The following is a 21,493-nucleotide window of genomic DNA, read 5'->3' on the forward strand; positions in this document are numbered from 1 at the left end:
GGCTGTAGCAAATAAATCATCTATCCCCTTTCGGTTGTAGAGTTCAACAGCACATCCTTGATAGAAGTATAACATAGAGAAACAAGTTGGAGACCAGAAACAGATGTTATAGACATGAGCCATAAAGCAAAACTCCATGTATACTCTAAAACCACGGTAGTACCATACCACCATGTCATGAAGACTCAGTTACAGGAGATCAGAACACAATCTGAATAGTCTCAAATGCCAGCGAGGTCTCAATAGTAGTAACAGTTTCTATTTGCAGGTCTTAGGAATTGTAAAACTAGAGTATTGAGAGCAATGTAAAACAAGGTAATGATAGTTTCCGTGACACCACTTCCCCACTGCATGCTGGACAAAATTGGTTAAGCCACTTCTAGATACACAGCATCTAGATGGTAAAGAAATTCTGTGGCTGGGCTCTGAAGCACAATGAAGTAACCCTTCAAGCAAAATGACTGCACATTATGGTGTTGCAATACTAAAAGGTTTCTGAGGTCTTCACTGATCTTCCATTGCTGGGGAGGGATAGTCAGATTGTTTAACTTGTTAGGCAATATACCTGCTGAGGCATTGGTGTTACAGGTGAGTAGTTTCTTGTGCGTTGTCCAAAAAATCTAAGTCATACCAGTACTGATTATCAATGTAACCTATATTTTTGTATTAAAGGCTGGCTTTGGTTTTCTTTGATTAGGTTATTCTTCTTAGCCTGATACTTGTGCTAAGGAAACGGATACAGATGACAATTCAAATATTACAGATAGCAAGCGACTTTATAAGCCGAGTGCCTTTCCTGTTACTCCAGCCACTGTGGACCTTCATCATTCTTATTTTCTTTTGGGTCTTCTGGGTGGCTGTGCTCCTTAGCCTAGGAACTGCAGGTACGTGCTATTGTTTGCAGTGCTTGTTTAGTAAATATGTGCTTAAGGTGCATGTCTGCATTGCAGCTTAGTTGTCATTGCTATTAAGAGTTTAAACTGGCAGGTGATGCACTGTTGGTCCACATGCAAGCTTCTTGCTGTGGGCCGTTTCATTGTCTTTATTTATCTTGCAACTCAGTTACTGATCCCTTTGACAGTCAGGATAACACCACCACTCTCCCAGTAGTTTAATCATCATTGACTTTTAAAAAAATGGGTTGCTATTACTATTGTTTTGGCTAGTATTATATTCGAATCATGTCAATGAACAACCATATGCACCTACCATTAACTGACTTTACATCCACTTACTGATTTATTTATAAATACTTGTCTTTTGTTGAATTTCATCTTGTTTACAGTTACATATTATTAACCTTTACAAGTCTTTGAAATATCCCAAAACTGTGTCAGGGATCTAAACTAAAATAATTTCACTCATAGGGTCCTGCTTCGAATTCACTGAAACAATATTGATTAACACTGTGGGGGTGATTCTGACCGCGGCGGACGGCGGTCGCCGCCCGCCAAGCGGTTCCCGCCGAAAGACCGCTCCGCGGTCAAAAGACTGCGGCGGTCATTCTGGCTTTCCCACTGGGCTGGCGGGCGACCGCCGAAAGTCCGCCCGCCAGCCCAGGGGGAAACACCCTTCCCACGAGGACGCCGGCTCAGAATGGAGCCGGCGGAGTGGGAAGGTGCGACGGGTCGGGTTGCACCCGTCGCGAATTTCAGTGTCTGCCAAGCAGACACTGAAATTCTTCGTGGGGCCCTCTTACGGGGGCCCCGCGGAACCCCCTACCGCCATCCTGTTCCTGGCGGGAGACCCGCCAGGAACAGGATGGCGGTAGGGGGTGTCAGAATCCCCATGGCGGTGGAGCGCGCTCCGCCGCCATGGAGGATTCTCAAGGGCAGCGGGAAGTCGGCGGTACACCGCCGACTTTCCGTTTCTGGCCGCGGCTGAACCGCCGCGGTCAGAATGCCCAGCGGTGCACCGCCAGCCTGTTGGCGGTGCTACCGCCGACCTCCGCCATGGCGGTAATTACCGCCAGGGTCAGAATGACCCCCTGTGTGTTTAAACAAATAGCTATTTGTATTCCACATTCTAAGATAAAGGCTCAATCTCTTTCACGACTAGATTTCTTTGTTTTAGTCGCACACAAAGGCTACCTTTGTGAGAGTCATTCAGTACGTCTTCTGGTTCATGCCTAATCATAGACCCATCAAAGTGAGAGGGTGAACTGCTATTTTTAAGTATCCAAAGTATTGGAACTTAAAGTTGGAAAGAGGGACATCTTAATCAAGTAAATGAAGCGCGTTTGTTGTGGAGAGGAGGGGCAGGAGCCCTTTAAAAACTGGTCGTGCTCCCGCCGTCGCGGGAAGCGCGTTTGTTGTGGAGAGGAGGGGCAGGAGCCCTTTAAAAACTGGTCGCGCTCCCGCCGTCGCGGGAAGCGCGTTTGTTGTGGAGAGGAGGGGCAGGAGCCCTTTAAAAACTAGTCGCACTCCTGCCGTCGCGGGACACGCACGGGCGGTGCCCGGGCGATGCCTGGGCCAAGGGCGGGACCGTCCTTGCCCGTCGTTGCCAGGAAGAGGCAGGGCAGGGCCACCCCCCTGATATCCACCCAAAAGAAGTCTGGATCAGTTAGCCCAATGGACAGGGCTACCTAAAGGTACTGTGTCAGTGATTATTCCTTAAAATAAAAGAGGGTCTTCAGGAAGCGCGCTTTTGGTGCTGCTGTGAAGGAGCACTGATTTCTAGTTTGAAGGACGCGCCCCCTCTCACGCAAGGACTGACATAGGCGGTTTACGCGTAAGGCGTAAGTCAGGCCTATAACCCCATAACTGCAGGGGACTTGGTGTGGTTAAAGGCCGTGACTGGACATCTGAACCAACTAGGGTCTGACTATAATCTTCCAGTCAGGGGATCTGAGTTTGATATATCCGTTAAAGTAATTTACAGTGCCCTATCTTGGACAAAGGGACTAGCCTGTCAAAATGGGAAAACGTAAGGGAGATAATGGGGGAAGGGAACCCACCCAGGAGGGCCCCCCACCCAGGCTAATAACAAGCTACCTAACGTCTGTAATGGGTGCCATTGAGACAGAGATAGGGAGGGTGGAAGCTTCCCTGGAGTCGTCTCTTGAGAAAGCAGGAAAGGTTGGGGAGGGGGGACGGAACCCGTCGGCAACACTGCTGCCGAGTAAGACCCAGAAAAGAAACCCTTGTGTAATAACAGAAATTGATTTAATCGATTTAATTACTCCTACAACTCCAGAGAGTCCACCCTAAAAAAAAAGCAGGCAAATAATCCCCTCCCAAACGGCAGTAACCCCCATACACCAAGTCGGACTTCCTGTAGATAGGGAAGACATTGGAGAGTCCTCATCAGGAACTAAGAAGACCAAGAGCAAATGTCCTTCTAAAACCCAAAAAATAAAACAAACTATAGGGAAACAACCAAAAGACAGTAAAAATCTGGATTTAATTAAAACCTGTTTTTTGCAAATTGAAGACCAACTTAGAGACATTAAAAAGCTATGCTCGTCAGTTCTGGAGAAAGTGGCCGTTCTTGAACACAACGTTGAATCTATAACGAATATAAAACCCGAACCACCGAAGGTAGAATCTCAGAACATTCATTCCATTCTTGAATATTTACCAGCTCCACCTACTCATCAGCATCAGAACTTTAGAATATCTCCTGCCCAGAACCCAATCCAAAAACCCCTGAATGTAGAGGCCTCACAACATTCTACAAACCCACAATATCAGTGGGGCACAAATAAACGGGAAGGCCGCCAGGGCCAGGAAACTATAAGTACTCAGGTAGCCTGCCCAAGGATACCTTTGGCATGTAACCCCTATGTTTTAATCTTGGAAAACGCCCCTATATTGGAAAGCACCCACCCCGAATCCCATATGTCTCTACTGAATAAAGTGACTCATTGGGTAGGAAAACACACGGGAGGGCGGGTTGACTTCCGTAGGGACATCTTAACTGTAAGAAGGGTACCTTGGGTTGGCTCATCCCCTAAAACATCACCTGGGGATTGTATTATAATAAATTTTAGGACCCCCGGACCGTTAATGCTCTGTTTCATCATCTCTCACCTATGACATCATCTGTAGGGCCTATAAGAGTCCAACGTTTGACTAAGTTTATCCATCCGTTATCAAACCCATGCCATCCTGATTCAACCTACTCTGGGATTCAGAATCCCAATACCCTTGGTCTCTCTAACCCCTCTGACACTGCTTTGACATTATCTAATAGGTATGAGACCCTGACCTCACTAGAGCAGTTAGATTGACAATCACTAATTGAGCCATCCTTGCAAGATCCTCTGGAGACAAATGTACTCTCACAGTCCCCCTTAGAATCTAAAAGAAGGCCTAATATACGTGATATACAGGGTATGACACCCCTAGGGATCATTTCATGGAACGTTGCAGGTCTAAAATCAAAAATTGGAAACCCCGATTGGATAGATTTAGTGATGGGAAATTTTATTATTTGTTGTCAGGAGACCTGGCTCACAGAATCACCACATATTAATGGTTATACCACATATTATGTCCCTGCAACTAAGGTCCATGCAGGTCGAGCTAAGGGCGGTCTGGCCATCTTTTTATCTGTGGAGGCTGGAGGGATGGAAGCACGTGTTGTAGGTATATCGCCTTTTTTTCTGGCCCTATCTCTGAAACTAGAAGAACCATTCGATATACTACTGATCAACTATTATAACAACACCTTTGATAACTCAGACACTAGCGTGGTCAGTAGTTTGGAGACCCTAATACATAAGGTAACAGCATCCAGTAAAAAGGACACAAGAATAGTCTGGGTTGGTGATTTTAATGCCCATCTCTGCGAGCCAGAACTCCTTGACTGTTTTGGACTCCTGGATTAGAATGACATTCCCATTCAACACTTCAAACATTCCCCGTATGGGAACGCCCTTAATTCTTTGATAACAGTAAACTCCCTTTCCTTTCCCACACCCGCTACCAGAGGGATACCAACATTTGTAAGGGGGGACATCCACACCACTATTGATTATATTATTTATCCTAGAGAATTGTCCCCTATTACAGGTCAATTCAGGGTTACCCCGACCTGTTTTAGTGATCATAATCCCTTATCCATTATGATTAATTTAGATCTGATAAATGATTCAAGAAGAGGGAAGCGACACCCTGCCATTAAGCACTCATCCCAAAAAGGGCTTACAATCAAATGGGGGAAGATAAACAATAAAAAAAAAATTAGAGATGTTTTTTTGAATAAATGGCCAGACGTTATGACATCCCTGGATGAAAATAAGGCCCCACATGAAATTATTTGTGCATTCTCCTCTCTGACAAATTATATGGCGGAGAAACTACAGCCTCAATGAGCTAATAAAGTCCATGGCCCAAGATGGTTTAACCACACATGTACCTCATCTTTAACCAAGCTAAAAAAAAAAGAAAAAAAAATCAATGCATCTCCCAAAGATCTACAAGCAATTAAGATTGCCAGGAAAAAATATAAAGAAGTTCTTGCCAAAAGGAAAGTTGATCTAAGTGAATCTGCGTGGGAGGAACTGATGGCTGCAAGCAAACTCAAAGATACAACTGCATTCTGGCGTGTGGTTAACTCTTCACTATTGAGTGATAACTTTGAGACGCCCATGGACACTGTCATTCCATCCAAGACCTGGGTGGACAATTTTTAAAAAACTTTCGCCATAGAGACAAATTCCCAATCAGAAATGCTAAATTGTCTAAAACCTCCAGGAAATGATCAGCTAAGCTTGGCTTTTAGTAACAAGTGTGGATGATGTTAAACAGGCAATCCAAGATAGTCCATCTGAGAAAGCCCCGGGTCCAGACAGAATTCCTGCTGACTTATATAAAGCACTTCCAGACTTCTGGGGCCCACTGTTAACCAGTGTCATGAGATTGGCTGTGGTAGGCCCTTTAGTAGATTCTTGGAAAGAAGCGATCATCGTCCCGATTTTTAAGAAGGGAAATAGGGCAGACCCTCTGTGCTACCGCCCAATCTCTTTACTGGACAGTTCCGTCAAAATTTTGGGCCGAGTAATCTTAAATAAGCTAGAAGAATGGGCGACCGATACTCACTCCCTCTCAGAGGTACAATTTGGCTTTCTCCCAGGGGTGGGCACAGTCGAACAAACTCTTAATTTGACACTTATAGTCCAGAAATACACTAAAGCCAAAAGGGGCTGTATACATTTAGCATTTATGGATCTCTCCTGCGCCTTTGATACAGTCAGCAGGGAGAAACTGTGGAAGGTGATGCTGGGTATGGGCGTGGATAAACACATAGTTATATTACTCAGTAAACTTCATGCCTGCACAGAGGCTCGGGTCCGTTACTCTCGGGAGGGAGGCCTGACAGAGAAATTCCCCTCACAAAAAGGGGTCAGACAGGTTTGTGTTCTTGCCCCTTTCCTCTTTCTCTTATATATAAATGGGTTGGAGAAATTTCTTTGCGATTTAGGGAAAGACTCCGCAGTTATTAATAACACTCCAATCCCTGTACTTTTATATGCAGATGATGCAGTACTAATTTCAAGAACAGCGAACGGCCTCCAGATTTTATTGAATGCTTTTAATACCTTTATGAGGAATCTTGGTCTTACAATTAACAGAACCAAGTCATTTGTTATGAAGTGTGGTCCTAAATTAGCAAAAACGAAAAAATTTACTTTAAATGGGCATGGGATACTTAAGGTCCCACATTTTACGTATCTGGGGGTCCCTATTGATGTAGATTTTAATTGGAAGTTTTTAGTTAATACACGCTCAATACAATTCCAAAAAACCATTGAAGCTGTTTTTAGGTTTGCAAGAAGACTTCGACATAAACCTGTTAAGGAAATGATGACTGTCTTCACTTCTAAATGCCTTTCCGTCGCGACATTTGGAGCTGGGGTCTGGGGGCTTGCAGAATGTACAGGGCTCCAGATTATAGAAAATACATTTCTAAGAAGGCTACTATCAGTCCCCCAATCTACACCAATAAAGTTCTGTCACAAAGAAGTAGGTTTAAGATACATATCTAGCTATATAAAACTTCAACCTCTTATACTGTGGATAAAAATCTGGACTAAGCCTGAAACGCTTCTATGTAGAAAGGTGATACAGGACTGTCTCCTTCTGTCATGATTTCTAGATATACCCTGGCTTAGATATGTTTATCTTTCTCTCCTATCATTAGGATTAGGAGATTTTTTCCTTAAACCAGATACTTTAACAAGACAGGACATTAAGAAGGTTAAAGACATATTCTGGCAGAAAAATCAGGATATGGACCCAGCCTCTAGTTTAATGAGTCAACGGACAAGCTATGAGACACAACAACCTCAACCAAAGTTGTACTTGACCATCATTAATCATGAGCGACAAAGGTTTTTACTCACAAGACTACGTCTAAACACCTTACATTATCTGGTAGCATTCCCAGTTGCTGGAACCTGGTTTAAGATCCTCCCTCCCTGTTGCTCCGATGGAAAGACATCTCAAAGTACATTACATTTTATGCTTTTCTGCACTTTATATACTGTTCCAAGAAAAAGGTTTTTACGTCCGCTATTCCAGTCTAACATTATTAGAACTAGCCAACTTGCTTACTCCCACTTACATGATTTGGGAAATATGGACATAATCCAGGCTGTGCTAAATTTTATACATCCTGCTTTTGGTGTTCGGAAAATGTATTAACAATGCTTTTAGAAGTTTTTATGACTGTGAAATTCTGTATGTTATTTATTTATTTTATGTCTTTTATGGTCTTTTTGCACCGAATAAAGTAAACTAAAGAAAGAAAGAAAGTAAATGCTGAATACTAAGGTCATGAATATCACTGTTGTGTTCTGTAATAACAAAATTGAGAGCTCAGTGTAGAAAAGACAGTAATATATTCTCTTAGTTACAGGTTACATGTAAAGACCGGTACATCACCAGCATGCCCCACCAGGTGTTGGCTTCCACACTGTCCCTGATTTAGCCATTTATGCTTGGCACCAGTAGAGCAGACAGAACCGTCACCATTTACTCACTCAGGCATAATATGTTAAACACAATATGATAAAATTCATATCCTTCATGGAGGCAAGACGATACACATCAATTCTACACAACAGCTAAACTTAAGAGCATCTACACCAGTTGGAATAAAGGCAACAGTCACAAACACAGACACACCTCCATTGCCTTAACACTTCTCCATTCTTGACCAAGGCACCCACATCACCGTGATGGCACTATCCCTTGCCAATTTCAAATGGGGCATCAACTTGAGTTCAGAGGCCTCCAATAGCATAGAGTGGAGGAATCACACACCCTTCGGCAATTATAAATGGGGTCACATATTTCCAACAAAGGTAGGAAGGATCATAAATTCCCACACAGATAGATACCCGTATGAGTAATCAAATATCCTGAGGAATAGTAATAGTAATCCCCACGTCCTTATGAACAGTTGGAGCAGTCACACATTCTCACATATCGGTTTCAAAATGATGCGAAAATACTTACTCAATTTCAGCAAACATAACACAGGCATCACAGAGAAGAGTCCTGCCCACCCTGAAAAGAATCTATTCTACAGAGGTGCACTGAAAGTTAAACATCCGGACAAGCAAGTATTTTTAGAAACAGCACATCATGACTCCTCGTCATCCAAAATTAACATAATGTACTGACTTGTAATTATGCACCACATAAGACATAATGCACAAAGACATATATACAAGTAAATTGTTTGCCCACGGCAAAACCAGAAACCTACAACAATGTAAAATGCATGCATGGTGATCAGAAAGCATTTACCAAAGCATTCTTTCCAGCCTTCCCTCTAGGAAACTGCTTAAAAGTACAGAAAACGGAAGCACAAAACATGGCAAATGACCTCCCAACACAGTACCCATCCATAGAAAGCTTTCCCTCTAACTAAAACGTTGAAGAATCCAATCCCAAATCCACATAGCACAAACGGATTCCAAATTAAACACCGACATAGAAATGTTTCTTTAGCAGCACATCGGACCATAAATCACAGTACCTTCCATCGTCTGAACACCGTTTCTACATCTTGGCTTATTGCAGTGGCACGTCTCACCAAGAGCCAACAAGAGTATGTCAGAAGTCACCTCAGAATGTGCTGTCCAGGTAGCAAGCAATGCAAACATTTGAAAGCTTCCACAGTTTTTGTGAACAGGCACCAAAGTCAACTGACATTTATCACTACTGAAAACCATAAAAACACACTTTGAGCGAGCACCGAAAGTTTTTCTATCTCCAAGGAAACCCATAGTGCTGAACATTCACAGTAAAATAGTTGTGAAAGTCCTCATAAAGGGCTGTGTGAAAAATATAGGAAACATTGATCTCAGCTTGAATGTGATAAACTTTGTATCATAGGGGCCAGTTTGGCTAGATAAGAAGTTTGGCCCAACCCTGTGTCAGTAACAAAAAGAAAATCGATGTATGTTTCCAGTACCCATTGAAAGACCTCTGTGCAATGTGTAGCGAGGAAGCACATACTAAGAAGCCTGCCTTTAAATGAATAGGTAGCCTTGCTGGAGGGGGAGATGCAACCTAGATTCAAGGCAGGAGTAGGAGGACTTGGTCCCAATGCCCAGTGCAGTTATCTGCTAAATGGTTTCAACACTCACCTGTGACCTGACCTGTATTATATCTTTCAGCTTCTTTGAAGTGTAGTTAAGCAGCTTTACAGGATTCATTAACACAATGACAAGTCGGATTGGCACAGCTGTGGTTAACTATAGTGCAGAGCAGAGCTGCTCCTACCAATATGGCAGCTGTTGACTGCCAAGAGCATTTAAGGACAACAGCCAGAAGTGCTAGTGAGCTTGAAACATGCAAAATAATCTCCAACCAGCCACAAACTTTATCAAGTAAGTTACCACACAAAAGCTACATGCAGACTTCAGAAACAAACACACAAAAATATTGGCAGGTAGAGGCAGGAAGCACCTGACATGGAAAATGACTGAAAGGTGTGTTAGTGTTTGCTAGGTAGCCCAACAGTCTGTTGTGATGTAGACCAATAGAATTCCTTAAGCAGAAGGCTTTCTTGGTTGACATAAAGTCTCTGTTCCTATGTAATATGCCCACTCTTTTGCTCTATAGTGAGTTGCCAATCCTCTTGGCAGGCTACTACTTGTATGTAGTAGCTCACCATTGCTTCCTTGTGGTTGGCTGTGTACATATTAGTAGGATTGCCAGCAGTCTCCTTAGTTGATTGGCATCCGTTCCTTATTTGGTGTCTCATCAACACTTCCTTTTAGCTGGCATTCTCCGTTGCTCTTGTGGCAGTCTTCAGTCCCATGGTGGATGATGCCATGATCCTCATTGAAGCACACAGTGATGACACATAAAACATTTCATCATCACCATTATAACGAAGGTCTCAGGCCAACATAGAAAAGAGGATACTTTTTTTTGTTATTTTCAGGGTACATTTAAAGACAAAATACATCCCGAATGGCTAGCATCGGCAGGTTGTGCTGAACCTCAGCACTCCCACTTCACAGCATCATCTTTCACTTATTCAGCCATATCATGCGAATCATTCACAAAGAACACAAGGCACAGCATTTACTTCTTATGCAAACATCATTTTCTTAGCCATAGTTTTGCAACCAATTCTATTTCTGTTTATGTGAATTTCGTCTTCCTCTTTTTCTTGCTAGCACTGTTATCACTTGGATTAGCACAAAATGCATGTATATGATTAGTGGTGTGTACAGTATGCAAAATTAATGTGAAGTGTTTTGGAGCTGTTTTAGCACTATTTTCGAAGGTATAATTTTAATTAAATTTATTTTTCTGTAGGTACTGCTCAGGTTGTTTCGAAAGGACAGGTGGAATACCAAACCCTTGCTGGCATTCGATATATGTGGTGGTATCATTTAGTTGGACTGGTGTGGACTAGCGAGTTCATTCTTGCATGCCAGCAAATGGTTATTGCACGAACAGTGGTTAGTCTGTACTTTAACAGGTAGGTACACCCAAGATCACTTCACTTTCTGTTGTCACAGCAAATCACTTGTGTTATGTATCATTCATAATGGTCCAAGAGAAAGCCCTGGAAATCCAAAAACCTTAAACATCTTTTGGTTAGGAGATTATCTTTGATTTTTTAAGTCGGGCTGGAGAAAAGTGCAGATAAAGATTAGATATTGTGTCAGTGTTTACTGCATAGATGTATTCACTTTCATAATTTCTTCAATCATACGTTCTTTAAAATGTCAAGCTTATTTTGGAAAGTCAATACTGTTTTATGGATCTTGACACCTGCCCAAACCCTAATATATTGCAAAATGGGGTGGTAGTTGGATTTCATACATGCTATCAGGATTCATCTGGTGTATGGTCTGTCTTTAGGCTTTTAGACATAAACGCCACAAACCCCACCAATGTTTCTCATGTGTAATGGTAAACCTGCTAATTTAAGCACAAAAGATAGCTTGGGGAAAAAGCTCAGTCTGCAGAATTCATTGGGATAAGAAGCATTATGAAATTTACACATCCATGTTTTAAATCCTTGCAGCGTTGAAAAATCTAATGATGCTGATAAAAATGATTACTGTTAATTTAGGAATAATAACACCAGATATTGAAGAAGGCTCATTTACATTTGTGTTGCTAGTCTTGTAGATCTTATTTGATTTTACTATCTCAGTGGTCTTACTTTTTATCATTAAAATTATTTTCATTGTAATTTATTCTGGTCGTATTTTTTTGACTTTGTTATCCGTCATTATAATTATCACTATTATGTGGACCTTTGTATAGGAATCTACTGAGATGAAGCCCCATGTAACCTGCAGAACTTAAGCAAAGGATTTCAGCTTCGTTAATGAGGAAACATTATTGTCCTGATGAACTTGTATCAATCTAATGAGGCTACTGGCGCCTCTGAATGTGGGTCTTTGCTTGTTTTCTGGTCATCTTTCTACACCTACCACCAAATAATCATCCGTCAGAGTAATATGAAACACTGTTCTCTGTGTCTCAATGCATTGTGTTAAAACAGTGAGTAACTCTGAAACCCATCTAAATCCTCATGTGACCCGAAGCTAAGACGTTTATCCGAATTTTGAAGCTTCTCAGTAATGAGGTAATTGGGAATTTGTGAGCCTGCTGAACTGCCTCCTATTTTCCACAGGTTTACTAAGGGGCTGAGGGCAAAGTTCTTCCTCAACCTTGCAGAAAAAATACAGTGTTTTTGCAGAAAAAATACAGTGTTTTTGCAGAAAAAATACAGTGTTTTTGTTCTTACAAACCCTGTTTGAATGTGCTTACCTAATCTCCTGATTCACCAGACTGAAATGCACCGGCGAGGCACACTAGGAAAGAGAAATACATTCTTGTTTGCACTGAATGGGGGGGGGGGGGGCACTCCTCTTACCCATAGGATTGTAAAAAGAAACATGCAGTCCCTGACGACACCTTTTTTCACTTTAAATCCTGTCAAAGTTTGTCGGCGAAATCGGTAGTCTCTGTGAACCCAGACAACATTTTTTGTTACCAATCTTTTTTCCCGGAAGTCTAAGGAATATGGGTCACAAGCTTGAATCTCCTTCATTCATTCTTTCTACATGCCTATTTGTCAGCTCCAGAGCAAAATCCAACCGCTGGCCAAAGCGGTCAAGAATTTCAATCAAATATATATACAATTACTGCATTTTTTTCCACTTTTGGACAAGGTTATGCACTCTGATAAAATGAGCTCCCTAAATATGTAATGTTTGCTCCTATTTTCCCTCTAGCAGCGAGGCCTTTTTTCGCCACAATTAGACTAGACAATACTTTCAATCTTGATGGCGAGTAAACAAGAAGATGATTTTGAAGCCTGACATTAATGTTCCTGATAATTTCGTTTTTACATATAACAATTCTCCAAAACTCAAATTTAACTGTAGTGCTACTTCATTGCTGATGTCACCAGATAATTCTCGACAGTGAGCTGTAATAGTTGCATAAAATGAATGTTTTTATGTGCCAAAAGAGAAAAATTAACCAATCTGTGTCCTCACTGAATAGCAGAGAATTAAGTACCTTGAATTTCAATCAAAGAAAGTTATACTTTTCTGTGTCCCTCAGACATAAACTTTAGATGCAGTAAATATCTTTACTTGGAATTCATAGTTACGTTTTATTACAAAACCCAACTGTCCTCCAAGTTCTCTATCACATTTGTAGAATGATTTATTTTAAGGGTGTCTCTATTGCAGACTGTCTTTGCAGTGGGTGCCCATTTAAGGATGACAGAGGAGTACTCCAAATAATTATGAATAGCTATATATTTTCAGCAATTTGATTTTCATATCGCCTGCTTCCCTAAAACCTAACAGCCTAAAAGCCTACCACATGAGTTTGAGACTGCAGTGTGTCATTTGTGGCTACAACATTAATTCTGTTTCCTTCAATGGCTTGTGGACAGCCAAACCCACATAGGTCAAACTGTTAGAAAACCAGAAACCACACAAAGCACTTATTTATATATTTTATTAATTCTGCATAGCACTCTCATTCAAGTCGTTTTGACATACATTCTCGAAGTACAATGTCCAAAGAGCTGTTTCGAATTCAGTCTTGACATCAACACAGCAGATTCAACGCTGGATAGTAGTTAGTGAGAAACAGCAGGGCTGGGCTCACTCTTAAATTGTTTGGAATAGGCTGTTATTTTGTACCTAATACATTGCATTACCCCGGGCAGGGTAATTTACTGGGTGTATTAAATACATCATAGTTGGAGTTTTCCTCATGGACCTGATACATAACATGGAAACATTGCGTTTCCCAATACATTTCAGCAGGTTTGATCAGCCGAAATCTGTCGCTGGAAAAAAGCAGCCTGTGTGTGATAATTACCGCTCAACTCGGAACTGTGCTCCCTTCTCAAATTTGTGTTTGCACGGGGATCGTAGTTTAGCCCTAAACTTGTAATCTGGATTCAAGCCATTTCTGGAACGCAGGAAGGGGGACAGACAAATACCAGTGGAGGAATGTCCCTGATATTTACATCTAGCAATCTACAAGAGCGAGTCGAGCCTTAAGGGGGAGTGCAGGACCAAGACAAGAAAGAAGACCAAGGAGCAGATATTCCATAGGTTCTGGTATAGAATCAGTGACTGAGCAAGAAACAAAAGAAGACCTGGCTAATGCAGACTTTTGAAATTGCTGCACTGTTAGGGGAACTAAAAGCTATTAAAAATATATTTAAAAAAACAATTGTGCCACCATGTGGCTGCACTTAAAAGCTTGGCCACTCCATTTGTATGAGCATCACGAATACAAAATACAGCACAATACAACTTTAAAAATCAAAGGGTCCTGTAAGTAGAATACAGGTCTTTCAAAGCAACATTGAATTCTCTTATCGAGAGGAGAGGGCAATGCAGATAGTATTCCTAGTTGTCCACAGCTCCACCTCCTCAGCAAAGAAGACTATGGTTGTCAGTGGATGCAGTGTGGGAAAAGGAGAAGGTGCGCTTTCTTTAAATGTCATGTGCCTTTCATGGTGAAGGTGTTGGGCTCAAACAATTGTCTGTGAGTAAAGCAGGCTTCCTGCATTCTGTTAATCATTCATTCAAAATACTACGTGAAAGTTTTGCTAACTTGAATTAAAGTCACGCACAGGAGATCCACACAAGGAAATCCACACCTAGTTGTCTACGAGGTAGATAAATTACTTGATTTTAAAAGGACCTCAGGAATTTAACATTTTTTTAATCTTCTCCTCTGTGATGATTGCCTCTGAATTGACTTACTACTAGTCTTTGCTCGCATTCATATATTATCTCATTGGAAGGAAGCAAACGTAATATTCTGCACACACGGAGGACTTAGATGTGTTGTGTTTATAGTGGTGATAATCTGATATTGGGTAAGGGGGATTTGGTAAGCAGTACAAAGTCTTTTAACTCTATACTTGCCATCCATCTTCAACATATACATTAAATCTTTAGCCTTGTCCTGGATGCAATGTTCCTATGGATAGGGACCACTTCTGACACAAGTTATATGAAAAGGGCCGCTTTATTGGAAGCAAGCTGAGTTCACAACTACTCCAACCTTCTGCTTAGGTGCACACTGTAAATAACACTAACAACCAGAGCTGGACTGGGAACCCAAAGCAGCCCAGGGAAATGTTGTCAGACCAGCCCCGTTTGGTGCATAGTGGGTGCAGCGTGTGAGTCTGACCACTACAAGGAGGGTGTTTGGGGGGACCTGGAGGGGAGGGGGAGTCCTCCGAGAAAATTGGGAAAAAATGGTGCATTATGCAACACATTTTCATTATAAATTAAGTTGTATTAGCTTTTAAAGCATAGTTAATAATTACCTTACAGTGCATTAGGATACCTGTCACATTTACTATCACTCTCCAGCAGGGCCCCTCATCTCTCATTGCCAGTCTCACATGTATTTCATTTGTTTTATAGCGTCTCTCTTTATCAGTGTAGGGTGTCTTGAGCTCTTCACGTCACACACACATACACAGAAAACGAATCATACATGTGTATATAAAAAATGTTACATAAAACAAAGGTGACTACAAGGTGTAGGGTCAAATGTCAACCATACTTGTGGGCATTTTTTAAGACTGCTTGGTCTGGAGAAGCACAAACACAGGATTCAAAAGATAACTCAGTGATTAGGGTTGGGTTTACTATTAATAATTTATTTCTACCCAAACAAACCCTTTTTAGCAATATTAGGATAAGGAAAGACGGGGGTAAAAAAACTAAACTTTCTTACTTGTATCATGCAGTTTCTATGCAGCTCTTTGATGGCAGTTCATAGCTCACTGTGCTACATTCCGATTGTAACTTAGTAACTGCAGGTAAAAAAATATATTTATGACAAAAGCAGTAACCTACAGAGCTATCCATATAAAATACAGCTCTGTGATCTGCGTGGGTCTTTGCAGCAGGCATGCTAACCCTCTACGCTACTTTAGATGAGTCAAAACTGCTTCTAGACAAATCTCCGATCCCTCTACAATAACAGCATTAATCACCAGAGTTATCTTGACATTTGTATTGTTGCCTGAAAAGTGCAGGATATAAAAGGAGCTCTGCAGTGTGTGTTTTTAAACAATTAGCAAATTACAGTGCCCCCTACCCTGAGCTCAGCAATCAGGCGGTGGGTTGGCACATCAGGTCCATTTTAAATAGTGCCACAGACATGCGCTCAGTCTGCACTTAATATTTCTGGTGGTACTGAAGCTGCCTGTTGAGGGAGAAGAGCACGGGGGCAGGAAAAAATAATGGTAAACGGCCAGGGCCATCAGTTACCACTGGCAGCTTCTAGTAATTGGCTCATGTGGTAGCTGTGCCTGGCTATCTGCACCAACCCCAAGCACCATGTAAGGAATTGGAGATATGACAGGACGGAGTGCGCAGGGGCAGGGCAAAATTATTTATGCCATTATTGGTAGCTTTTTCTTGTGCTACTACAGATTGATGGCCCTGTGAACAAACACACACTAGGGTGGATGGTGGTCATGTGGTGTTACAATTTTTTGGGACAGCACACTCACATGCACATGTGGCTTGCTGTTTGACCACCAAGAAACTGGAAAAGAAAGTGAATGGATTTGCTTGCGGGTTAATTTTGTTACTGGGGGGCGATATTGCATCAGTGCAGCAAAAGTGCCCGCCAGTAACAAACCCGGCCCCCAGGAACAAAACTGGCCCCTAACCTTCCAGCCTCCTGTGATTCTACAGCCCCTTTCACATTCCTTCATAGTCAATGTTCAACCTTTTAACACACTTTCATTGAAACATCCCTCTTTGTAACATTTGTCATCAACTCTCCTCCTTTTCTTCGCTGCCTTCCTGCATCAAGCCCAGGCCACTTCCTGCTCCATTGCCCATCATATCTGCCAGTTGTCTTTCTCCACAGTCCTTCTCTCCTAATCTTACCCTCTCCTCCCTGCCTTATTCTGAGTGCTTGCTTTCTCCCACCAGAAACACCCACTTCTGTGCTGTTCTTTCTGTCCCCCAACCACTCTCTTCTACTACTCCCCCAGTCCTCCAGCGCCTCAATCAACTTCATAATTTAAATGCTATTGCCCAGTGGGACATATGCACCCTTTCCTGCTGAAACACAACAAGCCACTTAAATGCAAAGTTCATATGGCTCACTATCCCAATACAATGATTTTTGCACGATCCCAACACCTCCCTCTTCACTTCATCCTTTCTTTGCTGATGGTGGCCAGCTTCCTCATCTGCCCCCACTTGCCAACTACTTTGTCCACATAACTTCCGCCCTGTCCTATCTTTCACAAACCATTTCCAGTTCTTTTTAATCATTTACAACAACTTCAGGTCCTTTAGTTACACCAAGTAATTTTCCGTGAGGTGGATTGACAGGAAGAGGTCCCTGAACCCTATTACTTGCCTGATAATGCCCCTGGGGTGTGGTCTCCTGTCACTTGTGGCCATCCATACTCCTATGAACAGAAAGAGAAATGAACTGTAAGAAGGGGCAGGAAACTACAAGCAGCAACAAACAGTAAAGATGGACTACTCTATTTTTAGATAGAAAGGCGCGGCCACGACTATTAAAGACCAATCAACAGAGAGAAGGGGCAGACAACAGGAAGATGCTGAGGAGAGCTGTGTTGGAGGAACAGAGAACCGCGAGGACGTGAGAAAGTGACACAGCCCTAGTGAGCAACGAAAACCTCGACATGCCAAAGAAAAGGGGAGGTCGCCACTATCCACGACGAGTGACCTGAGACGTGTTCTGAGGTGTGGTGGACGCCACTGGAGGACACCATCCGGCCTCAGAGAGTTGTGGCTGTTGGGTTGAGTGGATCGGGGGAAGGGAGCGGGAAGCATTGGTGGTGGTTTGTTTTTTCACAGGCACACGCGGGAGGGAGGACGACGGGAACAGTGGGAAAACCACTACCACATTGCGGGAGACTAACAATTGTGTTCATATTTATTTTGGGGCTTGTTTTGAGGCATTGAAGAATTTTCTCAGTGTTGAGTTTGCACTTTGGTGATTACTTTGACAGTGAAAATGATTACCGAGGACACTAAGGAGTGACGCTGGTTCAAAGTATGTTTTATTTGTTTTGAGATGCTGGTTGGGGAAGGAGGATAAAATACATTCTTGGGTGAGAAGGAAAACCTGGAACTTGGAATACAAAAACACCTGATAGATTGTAACCCACCCTCACTGATCTGGTCTTTGTACCCAGGGTATATTGTGCTATATTTTTGCATGACACTACTGACTTCCACAGGTGTTGGTATGTGGCTATATACATTATATTCAAACATCTCACTTTTTTTCTCCAAGAGCACTGGTTGTGCCACCCGTGGGAGAACCTAAAAGGAGAGGAGCGAGAGAGCCATCATTAAGAACTTCACCTATTCCTGAAATGCCTATCACCCTGGGAAAACTTCTATTTGTTAAGAATTAATAAAACCCTCAAAATTCAGAAACCAACTCAGCCTCAGTGTCAATATATCCGCCCATCCCTCCTACATTTGGTGTCAGAATTGGGATACAAGGATATGGAGGATGTGCTGAATCAGGTGGCGGAGATCCAGCAAAAATTGGAGAAAGTTGTGAAACAGTTCTTGGCCATGGCTGCTAAGGACAGGGAAAACCTACAAAAGGCCTTAACCACTCAAGCTCAATCACAAAATACAGCTGTAGAGAGACTGGATGATATCCTGGGGCAACAAAGAGGACATACCGCCCTACCCTCTGTGGTTCTTCAAAAACGTATGTAGGGAGAGAAGACCCGGATTTCTTTTTAAATAGTTTTGAGCATATGGCACAAGTGTAGCATGGCCAGCGGATCGTTGAGGTGAAGATTTAGGCCCTTTGCTTTCAGGGAACTTACTAACGGCCTATCAGGTGGCAAATTCACAGGGAACTACCTCCTACATAGACATCATGAGGAACATTCTCGAAAGATATGGGGTAGATGACGAGACATAGAGTGCACCAGCTGCAGATAAAAGAAGGGGCACAGGAGGCTCCCCGGGTTCTTTTTTATAGGGTCAAAGATATGACTGACCGATGGCCGAAAGCAAGTACTGCCACTAAGGAGGAAATCCTCGAAGATATACTTGGGGCAATATCTAGCCTCTTTACATCCCTCTGTACAGAGATGGGTGCACCAGCACAGTCAGTTGAACTTGGAACGAGCTGCTGAAATTGCAGACAAACAATACTCGGGCACAAGAATTATAACAGGGGTGAGATGAAAGTGGTTGGAAAAATATGGGCCCTAGTTCGGTAAGACTTCACAAACCAGTTTCTACTAGGAAGACAGAGGTAGTGACCCTAATGCCCAGGTCTGCTCCCAGACCTCCTTTTCTGGGTCTGGGTCCCCAGTGTTTCCATTGTGGAGGAATGGGACTCATAGCTTGACATTGCCCCCAGAAGGAGGAAGCCATGAATGTCAGCATGGCCAGATCTCTCTATTTTGCTTTATCGGGTGCTCATCCTATGTATCTCTGGCAAATAAAAATTAATGGAGAGCCCATTTCAGCCCTATTGGACACTGGTTGCCACCAGAGGATCATGCGACCACAACTGATCCCAGGAGGAGTAGGCAACCCTTCTGGATCAGTCAACATCCAATGTGTCCATGGGGGGCAAAAAACTATATACCCTAACTGAGGTTCACCTACAACACAAAGAGTCCATGGTACGCCGCAGGTGGATTTAATTTCTAAGCTAACCAAACCGTTCATTGTCGGTACTGATTAACCTGATTTGGAAACATTGCTTCAAGAGTCTTGAAAGAAATGGGAATCCTGGTGGGCAAATGCCCCATTTTCTCAGATGAAAGATTGTGAATGGTCTGAACCTAAAAAAGGAAAAAGTAGGAAACAAAAGAGAGAAGAGGAAAAAAGCTATATAGGCCGCCATGCCGGCTTATACTGAAGATTTGTTTGGAGCTCTGATTGTAACTTTCGAGCAGCCCAACGAGAGGAACCCCAATTTCAAGATGCCTGGACCACGACCTCTTAACAAGAGGATCTTGAGTAAGTATGTCCCCAGTTTTTCCTACAAGATAAGGATTGCTGTACAGGAATGGTAGAAAACCCCAACCCCCACAGTTATTAATACTCAGACCTATTAGAGAAAAAGTGGTGTTCCTAACCCATAGCCATTTGTTAGAGGGGGGCACTTTAGCTCAGAGAAAATGGAGAAAAAAAAATCTTGAAAAGTTCTATTGGCCTTGTATATATAATCAAGTACAGTAGTATTGTAGAGACTGTCCAGTGTGTCAGAAGAACAGTAGCTGTTGCCCTTAGCAGGCCCGCTTGCTCCCAATTCCTGTAATTGAGGAATCCTTTTCTAGAATATGGATGGACATTATCGGCCCCCTACTTCCTTCCCACAGTGGATGTTACTACATCTTTGTCTTGGTGGATTATGCCACCTGTTATCCCGAGGTTGTGACTCTGAGACAACCTAACACCAAACAAGTAGCAAAAGCTATGATAGAACTGTTTTCTCAAGTGGGATTTCCTAAAGAAATCCTAAACAATCAAGGTACCCTGTTTGTTTTCTGCTTGATGAAACAGGTATGTCAACAATTGGAAATCAAACAAGTATACATACCGACGGTTTAGTGGGAAGATATAACGCCACACTTAAGAGTACCGTAAAAACATTACCGAATCTGGAAGTAAGAAAACGGGAGGACATGTTACCTCTGGCTGTTTTTGCCATTAGATGTAAAGTTTAAAAAAGCACAGATTTTTCTCTTTGAGCTACTACTTGGCAGTCAACCCCGCTTCTTACTGGACATAACTAGAGAGGAGCGGGAACAAGAAAAAAATGACACCAACGCCCTTCCAGAATATGTTGTGAATCTCAAAACACACTTGAATCAGATAAAGAAATAGTAAAAAGTAATTTGGAAAATGCACAACAAGCCCTGAAGCATCAATATGATAAGACAGCAAAAGTACGGGTCTTGTCGGCAGGAGATTTAATCCTGTTAATGATGCCCTCTTCAGAAGATAAATCACTAGAACAATGGCAAGGCTTCTATAAAGTACTGAATCAAGTGACTGTTTATTTATCATATAAAGATAAACACAGAAAAGAAAGAGCCCCAGGTTTATCATATAAACCTTTTTAAAAAATGGAAAGGACCACTTCTGGTTCTATTTGGAACCCCAGATGGGAAAACCTCCTTATTTGCTCAATGAATTGACCCTGAACTTCCAGAAACTCTGAAACAAGAATTGGAAAGACACTTGCAGCCTCTTCAGTAGGTATAGTCCCTCCCCCTGGCAGGACCAACATAATAACTCACCCCATAAGCACATCCCCAGGGGACAAAGTGCGCTTAAAACCGTATTGGATCCCAGAGGCAGAGAGGTTGTTGAGAAAGAAGTAGAGAAAATGTTACAAACTGGGGTCATCAAACCCTCTGTTAGTGAGTGGAACTCACCAATAGTTCCAGTACCTAAACCAGATGGATCCATTTGCATTTACATAAACTTCAGGAAGTGGATACAATTTCTAAATTTGAT

At 42.3% G+C, this 21,493-nt stretch overlaps 1 protein-coding gene across 1 annotated transcript in view; it reads left to right on the forward strand.

Annotated features, from left to right (window-relative positions):
* The window catches only part of SLC44A3 (solute carrier family 44 member 3), a 556,605-nt gene that overhangs the window by 410,584 nt on the left and 124,528 nt on the right, over positions 1 to 21,493 (forward strand). The window contains exons 9-10 of the mRNA XM_069231480.1: positions 698 to 884; positions 10,788 to 10,953. Coding sequence (XP_069087581.1) covers positions 698 to 884; positions 10,788 to 10,953 — 353 coding nt within the window. The remainder of the gene's footprint in view (positions 1 to 697; positions 885 to 10,787; positions 10,954 to 21,493) is intronic.

This window comes from Pleurodeles waltl, chromosome 4_2 (genome assembly GCF_031143425.1).
Source record: "Pleurodeles waltl isolate 20211129_DDA chromosome 4_2, aPleWal1.hap1.20221129, whole genome shotgun sequence".
Classification (NCBI taxonomy): Eukaryota; Metazoa; Chordata; class Amphibia; order Caudata; family Salamandridae; genus Pleurodeles; species Pleurodeles waltl.